Genomic DNA, 14,076 nt, shown 5'->3' on the forward strand with positions numbered 1-14,076 from the left:
GTCTGGTAGATAGGCTATGCTGCTTCACAGCCTATCCACCGGACTCAGCTCCTGTTTCACCAGGCTCTCTAACTCAGGCACCAGCACAGTTCTTCCATGTCACTATGTACTGACTAATTCTAACTCTTGTACTCCTGGTACCAGGCACCAGTATAACTCCCTGTACCCTCCCTTAGTGTTTTATTCAGCTGAAGTCTACCTCAAAATGATATTGCCTTGACATAGTCTCATTGAGCTGAAATGTTGGCAACTGGTAGTATTGACTCTTGCAGAAAAATTACATAAAATCTTTTTCACTTCCCATACGTTTGCCAGAAATAATTTCTACCATTTTATTGTGAGACGTTGTTTGGCTCAAAACGTGCCGAGTGTCAGGACTACATCTGATGCTATTCACACAGCAGAGTCAGACACTCCACACAATGCTGCTTTTGAGTTGCACAGACAGTCTCAGGCGTCAACCTGCTGTGCTCTTGTTAGTAACCAAGCTTGCAGGAGGTTATTTCTGCTAGCCTGTGGATCACTGCTTGAGTCACATGTTGCAGGAGACCTATCACAGTCGCCTGTACCCTTTTTAAGATGGTGGACCCTGTTCTCCCATGCCGATGATAGCTATATGCGAACTTGGTCCTTGTTCTTTAATATCCTGTTGCTGGTAAACATCTGTATGTTGTTTGGTGTGTTGTGGAAATCCTTTTGCTGTCTGATTATTTCCTCCCTTCCTTTAGTTTCCTCCTGATCACATATTGTCTATATCTCTGTGAGTGAGTATTGTGAGTTAGAGTTTTGGTTTTCCCTCCATCTGTTTATTTGTGTGGGAATTAACCACTCCTGTACCTGCCCTCTCATGGGTGGATGGAGGGTGGCCACTAGACCAGGGTTGTTCAGGAGTAAAGGTAAGGAAGGTGGCCCAAACATATTCACCTTAAGACTTTATCCTTTGAGGCCTTCACAGAAAAGCTGTAGTTACACTGACAAGCAAAAGGGTAACAATGTTTTGACCTTTTAACCTTCAGGGTCCATATGTCACTATCTACTACAGAGTGAGACCACCTTTATTTCATAGACAATCATCTTGGCTATATGATACATAAATTTGACTTGCAACTATTTAGCATATGATTAGTTATGCAGATTCTTGTCATGTCACTGCGTTGTTACTGTTTTGCTCCAAAAAACCTAAATTAAAATTTTTATTATTTTGTTAGCATTTTGTAAATCTACCTTTGGCTTTTAACACTAACTGAATCCTTCTGAGCATGCTCTTGATCAGATTCAAGTATGTTGCAACCAAAATCTGATTCCAGGTCTTTTCTAAACATTCCCAATGTTGGTGGATGCTGGTCGACTCACTTGGGTATATATACAGCTCTTTTTTCAACTCCACCAACACATTTTTTATTGGGTTGAGGTCTACAGACTGTGGGGGTCAATACAGTACCTCTACTTCATTGTCATTGAGCCATTTCTTCTCCGATCAAACCATATGCTTAAGGCTTCTTTTACACGTCCGTGAAAATCACGCACATTTTTCACGGACGTGTCAAAGGTGCGTATTGCCCTCGGTGTGCCGTGTGTATGGCACACGTGTGTTCTCCGTGTGTTATCCATGATAACACACGGAGAATGGGAACTTTCTGCTCACCTGTCCCTGGCGTCGCTGTCCGTGGTGCTGATCTTCGGTCTCCGGTCCTGCCGACTGCCCGCTGTTGCTGCTTCCGGCCGCAGTGAAGTGCATATTCAATGAGCATAATGAGCGGCGGTCGGCAGCAACTGACAGCAGCGGCAGAGACTGCAGGGCTGGAGAAGGTGAGCAAAGGTTTGTTTTTTTTCTTGCAGACACATGTGTTTTCTCCGGCGCATGTCAAACAGAACACATCCGTGCGGTCCGTTTGTGTTACGATGCCGGAGAAAGTGTGGACATGTCTACGTGTGGAGCACACGGGCACACGGTCCATGGCAGAATACGCATGTGAACACAGACCCATTGATTTTAATGGGTCTACGTGTGCACATGTCTCCGGTACGTGAGAAAACTGACCATACATGTACCGGAGGCACGGACGTGTGAAAGATGCCTAAGATTGTTGTCCTGCTGGAACACTATGTTTTCCTTTTCATACCCATATTACATGAGAGTATGAAGTAACTAATTTTATAGGATACTCACACATAGCTCAGCATTTAAACCACCATTGATGCTGGTCAAGTATCCAATGCTTTTTGCTGTGAAACAATCCCATCCATCAAACTTCTTCTACAAACTTCACAGTTACTTCAATTTCTCAATCCATTAGCCCCTGTTTCCAGACCCATTTGCACCCATCAGAGCCTAGTCTATTGACTTTATTTTCATCTCTCCAAATCACCCGTTTCCAATCTTCTACTGTCTATTTTTCTTACTTTTTTTTGCAAACATGAGCCGATGCTTCTTATGACAATATTGAAGTTACGAATTTTCACCATTTTTTGGCCCACCATTCCAGACTTGTGTAAAATGCATCACACAGTGCTTGCAAGGATGCCAGTGATCACACTATTATGAAGCATACGAGCCACTTTCACTGCCATGTTTGTCATGCCAGAACTGATAGAAATTGTGTTGAGCTGATTTGTTGACTCCCACATTTTGCTTGGATATCCATCTCTTGGCTTTTAAATGGATGGATAGACTTCATTTCATATTCTTCCAACTGTTATGGCATTCACATGAGGTAGATAGGCAATTTTTAGGACCAAGAGACCACGATCGTTGAACTGGATGATCCTGTTTCTCTTTTCTTGGAAAATCTCGGCTGCTCCTTGATTTGAATCAATGACTTTTGCTTGGGAATAGACCTAATAAAACCCTGAGCTATTAGGAGCTATTAGGAAGTGTGAGAACAGGTTGTAATTGATAATATACATGAAGAAAAAGATTTTTCAAACACCAGGAGCAAAGCAATAAAAGTGAAGGGACATGACAAAAATCTGCATATCTAACATATCTAAATAGCTGCAAGTCAAATTTATGTATGAGATAGCCAAGATGATTGTCTATAAAATCAAGGTAGTCTCACACTCAAAGCTGTAGTGGATGGTGAAATATAGAGACTGAAATTCAAAAGTACAAACCATTGTTATCCTTTTACCCATTATTGTATACTTAGAAGAAATTAAACACAGGTGGACTAAATTTACTACGTAGGTGAATTCTGGAGGCAATTGGTCACTCGGAATTTTATTTAGGGGTATCAGACTACAGGGAACTGAATACAAATGCACATCACAATTTTAAGCTTTATATTTTTAAAATGGTTAGAAAAATATGTATCATTTCCTTCCTTTACACTTCACAAATTCTTTCTACTTTGTGCTGTATATCACATAAAATCCCCCAAAAATAAATTTATCCCCTTAACAAACTAGGACGCATTTATACGTCCCACGTAATCTCCCTGTCTTTGATGCATGCACCCATCTTTTCCTGCACATGTGCGTCTAACGGGCGAGAAACAGTTAAATCCTGCTGTCAATCTCTGAGCAGAATTTAACAAGCGCTGTTGATGAGCACACCATTTCCCGCTCCCATTGGCAGCCCTGTGACATGATCACAAGGCTCTGGTGGGTTGTCATGACAGCTGGGGGTCACTTGATAACCCTTGTGTCTATCATGACAAAGTTCCTCTGAACGCCGACTCAGGACTTCGTCATTTCTGATGTAAAGAACACAGATGAACTGCTCTGTACAGCACAAGCGATCAGATCATCGCAGGTTCAAATCCCTAAGGGCACTAGTAAATACAATAAAAAATAAAAAAAAATGAAAATAAAACCACAAGTTCAAATCATCCCACTTTTGCTCCATTGAAAAGAAAACAATTATAATAAAAAAATTACACATTTTGTATTGCTGAGTTAAGAAATGCCCGATCTATTAAAATATAAAATAAATTAATCCGATCAGTAACAGTGTACTGAAAAAAAATTGAAAAGTCAGAATTATGTTTTTTGGCCACAATAAAATGCAATAAGAGGCGATCAACACATCGCATCTACCCAAAAATAGTATCAGTTAAATGGTCAGCTAGGGTGGAAAAAATGAGCCATTACTTAGCCCCAGATATTGAAAAATGAATGCTTTACTGTTCTAAGAAGATGACGCTTAGAGCAATTTTTGTTTGTTTTTTTTTTTTGCTAAAATTCAGAATTTTTTTTTCACTCCATAAATTGAAAGAAAACTAGAAGTAGACTTGTTTGGTATTTATGTACTTGTACTGACCTGGAGAATCATACTACTAGGTCATTTTTTCCATATAGTGAATATGGTAACTAAACAGTCCAGTGGAATTTAACTTTTTTTTTACATTTTACCACACTTGGAATTTTTTTTCTCATTTTCCAGTGCACTATTTGGTACAACACACCAAAAATAAGCCCTCATATAGCTATATTGATGGAAAAATAGAAACGTAATGGCTCTTGGAAGAAGGGGAGGATAAAACGAAAGTGTAAAACGAAAAAAGTGGCCCTGGGGTGAAGGGTTTAAATTTGAGGGTGTAACATGAAACATGTGGGAGTTCACAGGATATGAATACTTTTTCAAGGCAATGTACTTATGTAGTGACTTTTTTTAGGGTTATGCTTTTCTCAAGGGTGGGAGAATTTTAAAAATTGGTTAAGTTTAACAAAGTTTAAAAACAATTTAAACATTATAATTTTGTCCAAGATGTATGCTAAACCTAAACATGGCATGGATGATGGATGTGGTAGGGCCATAGAAAAAAAAAATCACGCATGAGAATGTGGCTGCCACTAGCAGTAGCACTAACATCATGGGTATTCATGGTAGCAAACATCCTGGCAGTTGGAGAACCAAATGCAGGTCACATTTGGCCTCATTTGCCAAATTTGCAAGTGCATTAGTAAGGAGAAAGCGGAAGGCATAATGGAGTGTATGTCTCATTGCTTATCTTAATCACTGCAGGGGGTTGTAGCATCTGACAGCGACACAAATAGCTGGGTCAGCATTCTGCTCAGTCCTTCCCTGCCATCATAATACATAATGTTGGGCAGACATAGTTAAATAGGTTGAAAAAAGACCTAGGTCCATCTAGTTCAACCTTCCTCCACTAATTATACATTTTGTCACTAAATCATTTATAACTGACGTGTGTACGGACAGAAATTTGAAAATCTGTAAATAACATTTGCTTTTATTCTGCTTCAAAGTTTCCTAACACACAGCACCCTGGGGGCTAAGGAACATACTACACCAGATAAACTTCTTCTAATTGATGCTTTGGAAGTCATGAAGAGTCAATGTTTGTTCTCGTGAGATATGGTACCGGTTAAGATGGACAACACAATTTTAATACCAATCTGTGTTGCAAGCTCTGTGGCTGCAGTAGTGATAACACTGTCCATGGATGTAGCGCTTTGAGCAAGGAGAAATGTGACACCCTGGCAAAACCAGGTAGTCACAGATGACTGTACCCCTCCAGGGTGCAGGAATCACCTTCTCCTTGGGATTCTACCAACACAACACAACAGCACACATAGGTAACACCAGCCTCAAAAGCTTAGTCACCCCCTAGGAGAATAGGGACACGCCAGTGGGCGGGACCAGGCAGATGGGAACGCTCACCTAGGGGTCCTGAGGTGTTCTGAGAGGGAACAAGGAGTTGAAGTTGAGTTTCAGTTGGAAGTGTAAGTGGAGTTAAGCTGGGAGAGTTGAAGTGGTAGTCAGGGGTCAGAGCCCCTGGACTACCGGACTACCTTGGAGTACTAGGTGGTAGACGGCAGGGCAGGGTAACAGGCAATGGATATCCGGTCGCGGGAGACCTAAAGTGGACTGGGGCAGGGTTGTAGCCTGCCGGTGTCGACAGCGAGTATCCGGTCCCAGACCGTGCACAGTCGGGGTACCTGGACCCCAGGGCAAGGACCGCTGCAAGCGCCTTACCGATTAGCCAGCAGGGGAAAAGGTTCCAGATCTTGTCCCAAAAGTAGCCCAGAGAGCGAAACAGAAGCCCAACGTGGAGGATAGGGTGTCCGCCATAACCCACAGAGATCCCAAGGGTCAGATTTTGCGGGTAACGGCTCCCACTGTACACAAGATACAGGGAGCAGATTTCTCCCGTTTTATGCGGGTTAAGTCAACACACAAGAAACTACAAGTGCAGGAGGAAGGGCCCCTGCCCTGTCAGCCCATGTGCGGGACCAAGCACACTCCTCCAGAGGCTCCCGGCATCCGGCCTTGGTTTACTACATGGACTTTGTGCTATTTATTACCACAGTGAGTACACCGTAGTATCATCCGGTCCATTTCTTCAGACTGCTCCCTGCTACCCGGCATCATCCTACGAGCCCCGGGACTACACTTCGCCTACCCGTGAAGGGGATTCCATCTTGCTGCCCCACTCCATCAGCCCCGGGCGTCCCATACCAAGGCAGCAGCGGTACCACCAATCATCACCGCGACCCACGGGTGGCGTCACTGACAAACTTTTCCACTGTAAATACCCCCTTTTTATTATTGTTGTGGGCAGCGGATCCAGCTGCCACTCGAGCCACTCGAGCCCCAGCCACGATCTCAGATCCAAATGCCTCGAGTAACCCCCTTTACGTGGTCTGCACCCCTGCTCGCGACAGAAATGTCAGTGAGGGAATCAGATGGAGTGTTCAGAATTGGAATATTGGCAGGGAACACATAATTTGCTAATCGTTGTAGCTTTTGTCCAGTGAATGATTGTTGACAGAGTGTTTGATCAGGAGAATTTCTTCAATTCCCTGCAAAGTTAACACTTCTCCATGTCTGTGGCCTGTGCAGAGCAGGACCGAAAGGGAAAAATTGTTTTCAAAATTATCTAACCAAAATTCTTTGAATTCCTTAAAAAAATTCTTAATGTTTTTAAGAAAACAAAATATTTAAGACATTTTGCTAGCAAGAAAATTACCATATTTACAGGGAAAGATTAGTCCTTTAATTGTGAAGCTTTTGAACAGTGAATGGTTGTCAACCGCATGCATGATCAGGTGACCGCTCAGCAGAGTTAACCCCTTCACCCCCTGGCGATTTTAATTTTTTGTTTTTTCCTCCCCTTCTTCTGAGAGCCATAACTTTTTTATTTTACCGTCAATATTGCCATATGAGGGCTTATTTTTTATGGGATGAGCTGTACTTGTACTTTTGATTGCAACTATTAACGTTACCATAATATGTACTTTGGATGAAAAATTTGTATTGATGGATTATATTGATGTATGATGGATTGTATTGATGTATGGATTTGTATTTGGATTAAAAAATCCAAATATGGAGAAATAGTGAAATAAGTGTAATTGCATGATTGTTTGGGGGGGGTTTCAGACACCCTGTTCATTATGTGGTAAAACTAACATGTCAGTATGATGCCTCAAATCGGTATGGGTTTGTAGATACCAAACATTTATATTTTTTTTATTTAAGGAGTTAAAAAAAATTCAGAAGTTTATTCAAAAAAAGAATTGCGCTTTTGTCGCCATTTTCCGAGACTGTTGTGTTCTCATTTTTTTGAATCTGGGGCTCATTGAAGGCTTAATTTTTGCATCTTTAACAGACATTTTTTAATGATACTATTTTTGTGCAGATGGTACTTTTCCATCGCCTGTTATTGCATTTAAAAAAAAATATTGCAGCAACTAAAAAACATAATTTTGGCTTTTGGAATTTTTGTCTCACCACGCCGTGTACCAATCAGATTCAATGATTTTATATTTTGATACATCGGACATTTCTGAATGCGGTGATAACAATTCTGTGTATATTTTAAATTTTTGTCCAGGAGGGACTCGCATCCAGGTTACCTCCCGCTTTTTTACCTGCACTCATGGAGAAAAATCCTAAATTAATCTTCCGGCACAGCAGCTGAATGCAGTCAGTTTTTCTTCTTTCCTTGCTGGATGACAGACTTTCAGGTACCATCGGCTGCTGTCAATGATTAAATTGGCTGTACCATCTAGTCTGCCTTTCTGCCCATTGACTGTCATCTGAACCATTCTGCTGCCATCACATTCTGCCAAATATTTCCTCCCTGTCCATCATGTCATGTAGATGTATACTATAGTACTGCTGCTGCCAGATCTTCCATTGCTGACGATAAACCTCCAAGCATTTTTTGTTTTGTTCTATCTTATCTCTATACCATGTAGCTCCTGCCATAACCACTGATCAGCCATGCCAGTCACACACATCCTGGCTGCCAATTGTGTTTCATAATACTTGACTTACTGCTGCTGCCATGGCTGCCATTGCTGGTTCTAATCTGCCATGCATCTCCTTGCTTGCCCTGTCTTAACTCTTCACAGTGCTTCTCCTATCGTTACTGCACTGCCACACTAGCCACATACCTTCTGGCTGCCCACTGTGTCTCATAGTGCTTGACTGTAATATTGGTACTGGGAAATGTACTCTCATGTTTTTGTACCCTTAAGAAATAGCTCTGAAAATAAGGCTAATTTTTGAAAAGACTTGATAATAAAAAAGTCAGAACTTCTTCATATTTGAAACACTGGCCCTTTTTTAATTAAAAAATAAATAAATTATTTTTAGTTTGCTTGATAAAGACTTTATTATTGCTTATTGCTTTGATGATTAGCAAACCAGTTTCAGATGGCAAAAAAGGGATAATTTTTCACATCTGGTTTAGAGGCCATTGTTTCTTCACATTTAAAACAGAACAGTACTCCTGTTTTGTTTCCCTACTTAAGAAATCATTTTTAGACTGGTTACAAAAAAACATTGCTTCTTCATTTAGAAATATGCAAAGCTCTTTATACCCCCAAACTGGGATAATTTTTGCACCAAACAAGGTAAAAATGCCACAGCATCTTCCGTTTGTATCACCTCTTTAAACAAAAACGCATAAATCTGCCCACAAAAGGAAATCATTTTATAACTGTTTAGACAATTTTTCAAGAGGTAACGAACAGCTTATTTCACAACACACTAAAAAGTGTAATACTGCAGTGTGTGAAATACACTGGTAGATACCTCTGGTCACTATACGTTTTCCCAAATAATTGAAAGTCATTTGGAAAGTGTTTGCATAACAGAGCTCAAAACATGTTCAACTGACTCATAATTAGAGGTAATCTGAGGTTCTTTATTTATGCAATTTGCATTTATTTATTCGCTGCAAATAACATTTTTTTGAACATTCGGCAAAGTTGGTAAAGTTGACAAACTATAATTTCAAAAGATTTCCTCATCTCTAGTTGTTCCTATTACCATACAAATGTTCTAAAACACAACATTAAAAGTACTACAAACAAATGAGCTGTACCTTTTAAGCATTTCATTATTATCGTTACGTAGTCCTAAGATCTGTGTCTCCCTCATACAGATATTTGCAGAGTACTTTTTATCAGTTACACAAGCCCCTATTCTTGAAAGAACTTTTTTCGCCATCCCTCACTCTTCTGCAGTCCATTGTGTTATAGGACCAGACATTTGGTCCACACTCCAGACTTCAGGGCAGCTAATCCACTACACACTGGTCACCACCAGTCCTTTTAATTCTGATGACCCACACAGCCCCTTAAAAGCCCAGCACCATTCTATCTTAGTATTCTTTAGCCCCCAAAACTCAAGTTATTTCCTCTTGTGGCTGACATCTTTCACAGGCTCAAGTAGACTGATCAGAGGAGACTCTTTCCAAGGCTGACAACGCAGTCATCCCATATTCCCTTAGTGGCAGCCCACACAGAACACCACATGCTGCTGCCATAACTATTTCTTGTCACTACTAGGGTCTATTGGACCCTGTAAAGCATAGTAGGTAACACTGAACAGTATTTCCACAGGCTCCTCATCCCTTTTTCCAGCTTTCAGCCACCAGCCCTCTGCCTCTACTGTAGACACAAAGCTACAAAAATTGCAAAACAGAGAACAATACTACAGTTTGGCCAGTGTAGAGTGCAGGATAATGATTCTTATATTGAAAAAAAAAAGAGTAATATCTTGAGACACCAGGAGCAGTACCCCAATTTATGTCTTATTAATGCCTTAGGAGAAAGGCTCACCTGGTGTTTTGTACGCCAATAGGTCTCATAACACTAATTTGAGCTTTTTTGCTTATTATGTCCCTTCTATTCGGTATTAGCCATTGATTTAGGCAAAAAAATAGCTTATGAATATTGGGCACCCCTTCAAGAAGTACAATATAGGAGTAGCATCTTCCAGCATTATGAAACTCAAGAGGGATTATGTGATCCGATGAAGACAGCTGTCCACTCTTAAAATGTACAGTCCTTGAATGAAGAAGAGGCATTCCTCATTTACACCATATCCAAAGTTTCCAGCTGATCTTTTTACTACAAGAGGTGCCCTATGCACATACACTTTTTTCTTTCACCTTTTGGGAAGTTTGTGTGCTCCTAATAAGAGTGACATTTACTCATACCATGGCTCCCAGTCTGAGGAATAGGCTGTGCCATGCGTATGGGTGGAATGGTACTGTAGTAATAGATAAGCTTTATAACTGTGTAAATAGAGAAGAGCTATTGTTCAGTTAGAGTTTACATGTCCTCCTAGGTGGTTTTTATTTGTTACTTTTTACTATTATGTTTAACAGTGCAAATTAAGATAAGAAGGCTAGTTCTGCACAGTTTTTACCTTATACTTTGTTTGGAACGAACACCCTTCTTATGCCCTTTATCTATCCAAACTCACATGAGCTACTGAGTAGTCATAATATATACTTTTATATCCATACATTTTTATGTACATAAATAGTATATGATTACATTGGAAAAGGTAGATAGATCTATCTATCTATCTATCTATCTATCTATCTATCTATCTATCTGGCTTGGACTGGCATGCAGGGGAACAGGTGAATCCCTTGGTGGGCCCGTATGCAGGAGTAAGCCATTTGTTTCTCAATATGAGAAGTAGTTGCCCATTACATTTGGCTCATATGTACAGACACAAACAATATCTCATCATGCATTCAACAAATTATATAAAGCATATGCAAATGTTTGAAACATGATAATGTAATGCTTGCATGTAGCTGAACAGTGTGCCCCCACAGTCATTGTTACTGGTGGACCCTTGGTTTAATGTGGTGTCAGCAATATATTGATTGCATTCAACTAAAAGGGAGTATGTCAACAGGTTTTTGCTATATAATCTGAAGACAGAAGGAAATAGAGGCTGACACACAGAGTTCAACAATGATGTGTTATTTATTACACTGTGTGCTGTTCCTTACTTATAGTGGAGGCTTCATCACCTGGGATTATCATTGCCTGGACTATACTAGTCCTACTACCCCCCCCCTCCCCCAGCACCTCTCTGTCTTTAGTCTTTGTACACAGAGAGCCTGGTGTTTGGTAGTTAACTTTCTCAGCTCTGCTGCATGGCTAAATTGAAAAGCTCTGATTGTGACACAACTGCTGCACCCAGTAATGTAAGTGATACAGCATTGGATTCAGAGTCTTTTTGCCTTAAGTGAGGTAGCAACAACCTGCTGACAGACTCCCTTTCATTCTTAAGTGTCTAAGACTAACTAAACTCCAAGTTCACGAAGGTCATATAAGAATATTCTATGTCCAGCATATTTGAGTACTGTAGAAATCCTCTAATAGAAAGTTAAAGCACTGCTCTAAAGCTATTAACAGCTCAGACAATCGATGTGCTGCATCATTTTTAGGAAATAACAGAAAATGTAAATTTAGCTTCAGCTATTGTAAGAACTGCAGTAAAGAATGTAATGAACAATGACAGAATATATGCCAGTAGCAATCAACAATTAGTGAAGTCAATGAACAATACTGGTGTACGATGTACAGCTTCACCTACCATTGTGTCAGATGATCCTGATGCCCGCAATCCACTACCAGCCAGTGACACTGTGCAGTTCTGTGACTTCTCGGTCTATACGGAGAGCAGCTGTAATAGACTCATTTGCATATCTTGAGTAATGCTAGTTAATAATTCAAACATCAGTAACGAGCCTGTGTAGCCAAACTCACATTGTGGTTAGCAACCAACAGGAAGAAATATGATTTACAACATCCATCCATAAACAACCTTTCATTTTTAAGGCAGATTCATTTTTGGAAATGGTGAACAGGTATAAAAGTGACCGTTCATGTTCCATCAGTTTTCTCATCAAGCTCTTTGCCTATATTTTTCCTGTGATTACTATATACTCCTATGCACTGTAGGATGGTATAATAAAAGGCTACATTTTATATGGTAAATGAAGCAGTTTCTACATTACTAATGCATTTTTTTTTGCCTACAGTGAATGTGTAAAAAGCATAACATGAGTCATCAGTGTGTCTTATATCCCATAATGATGATGAATAGTAGTGTAATGGGATATATTTTTACTACTAACCACATAATGGGATTTCAATGTGTTTAACAGTAAGTAGGCTGCACGCTGTGCGCAACATATTCCGGTGTTTATAGCTCTTACACAGGAGCAGCTTTCTAAAATAGTTATACTGCACCTTCATGATGCTAACACATGATGTTAACCATTTGGTAACATCTACAAAATTTAAGAATACCCTCAGGTCCTGTTCTATAATATCAGTTTTAAAGAGCACCAGACACTTAGAATTAAAGAGGCCCTTATCAGCTTTTCACATGTCTGTTATAATAAACATTTTTATTCACATGAAAACTTTATGATTATTTTGTTCTTCTTTTATTCCACCTAAAAAATTGTAAATAAATTGACAACTGGGTGTTACCATCCATCTCATCAAAGAATCGTGTCCCTACGCAGTCTAAAGCCCGCTTTACACGCTGCAATGTATCTTACAATGTGTCGGCAGGGTCACGTCATAAGTGACGCACATCCGGCATCGTAAGGTACATTGTAGTGTGTGACAGCTACGTGCGATTGCGATTGAACGAAAATCCGTTCATCACATACACGTCGTCCATTCCTCATGAATTGAATGTGAGGTTGTTCAATGTTCCCGAGGCAGTACACATCGCAGTGTGTGACATCCCGGGAACATTGAACAGATCTTACCTGCGTCCTGCGGCTCCAGCCGGCAATGCGTAAGGAAGGAGGTGGGCGGGATGTTTACATCCTGCTCATCTCCGCCCCTCCGCTTCTATTGGCCGGCTGCCGTGTGACGTCGATGTGATGCCGAACGTCCCTCCCACTCCAAGAAGTGGACGTTCGCCGCCCACAGCGAGGTCATATGGTAGATAAGTACGTGTGATGGGGGTTAATCATTTGTGCGGTACGTTCAACAAATTGAATGTGCCACACATACGATGGGGGCGTTGCAAATCGCATACGATATCGTATGCGGAATTGCAAAGTGTAAAGCTGGCTTAATACACACATTAAATTGATAGTATCATAGCAAACAGGGACCCACCCCAATTACTTGTCAATTTATTCACATACTTCTAGTAGGAGTAAGAGAATGGTAGAATATAGTTATAAGTAAAGATGTTCTAGAATTGGTATTTCACAAAGAATACAATTATTTACTAAAACAGACATGTCTGATGGGTCCTCTTCACAATATATCCACATCTCTATAAACAAAAATAGATTCTGTGCATGTGTCTCGTAATTTACCATATAAATTCTTTATTTTTTCAACATACCTTACTTTGCCATATCTGCTGAATAAACTCTAATTTAACACTTTTCCTTACAGTTTCCATGTTTTTCATGCCTAAATACTAGTATTATAATATATACTGATTAATTAATACTGCATATTCCTGGCTGTAAAATTACATCTTATTTAGTGCCATTGATTATCATTATCTGCTATTTATTTTTTTCTTAACTAGAGCAGAAAAGAGAATGAATAGCAAAAATAAATGAATAAATAAAGTTTGGGAATATTCCCTTTTGTTTTCCCTCCCACTGGAGATACAAGTGGTCCAAACCACCAGATCATTAGGATGATATGACTTGTCGTTGGGGCAGATAATGCACAAAAAACAGATTCAGTGCAAATTTGTATCTTAAGACTTACCCAATGCAGGTCCCGGATCTTTCTTTAGACTTTTCTCCCTCGAAGTCCTGGTCTTTTTGAGTTGCAGGTAAATGATGTAATTTTCTG

At 40.1% G+C, this 14,076-nt stretch overlaps 1 protein-coding gene across 1 annotated transcript in view; it reads right to left on the reverse strand.

Annotated features, from left to right (window-relative positions):
- The window catches only part of SUCNR1 (succinate receptor 1), a 46,419-nt gene extending 34,451 nt beyond the window's left edge, over positions 1 to 11,968 (reverse strand). Inside the window, 1 exon segment of the mRNA XM_075338581.1 lies at positions 11,825 to 11,968. Coding sequence (XP_075194696.1) covers positions 11,825 to 11,968 — 144 coding nt within the window.
- Between the last annotated feature and the right edge of the window lie 2,108 nt (positions 11,969 to 14,076).

This window comes from Anomaloglossus baeobatrachus, chromosome 3, assembly GCF_048569485.1.
Source record: "Anomaloglossus baeobatrachus isolate aAnoBae1 chromosome 3, aAnoBae1.hap1, whole genome shotgun sequence".
NCBI classification, from domain to species: domain Eukaryota; kingdom Metazoa; phylum Chordata; class Amphibia; order Anura; family Aromobatidae; genus Anomaloglossus; species Anomaloglossus baeobatrachus.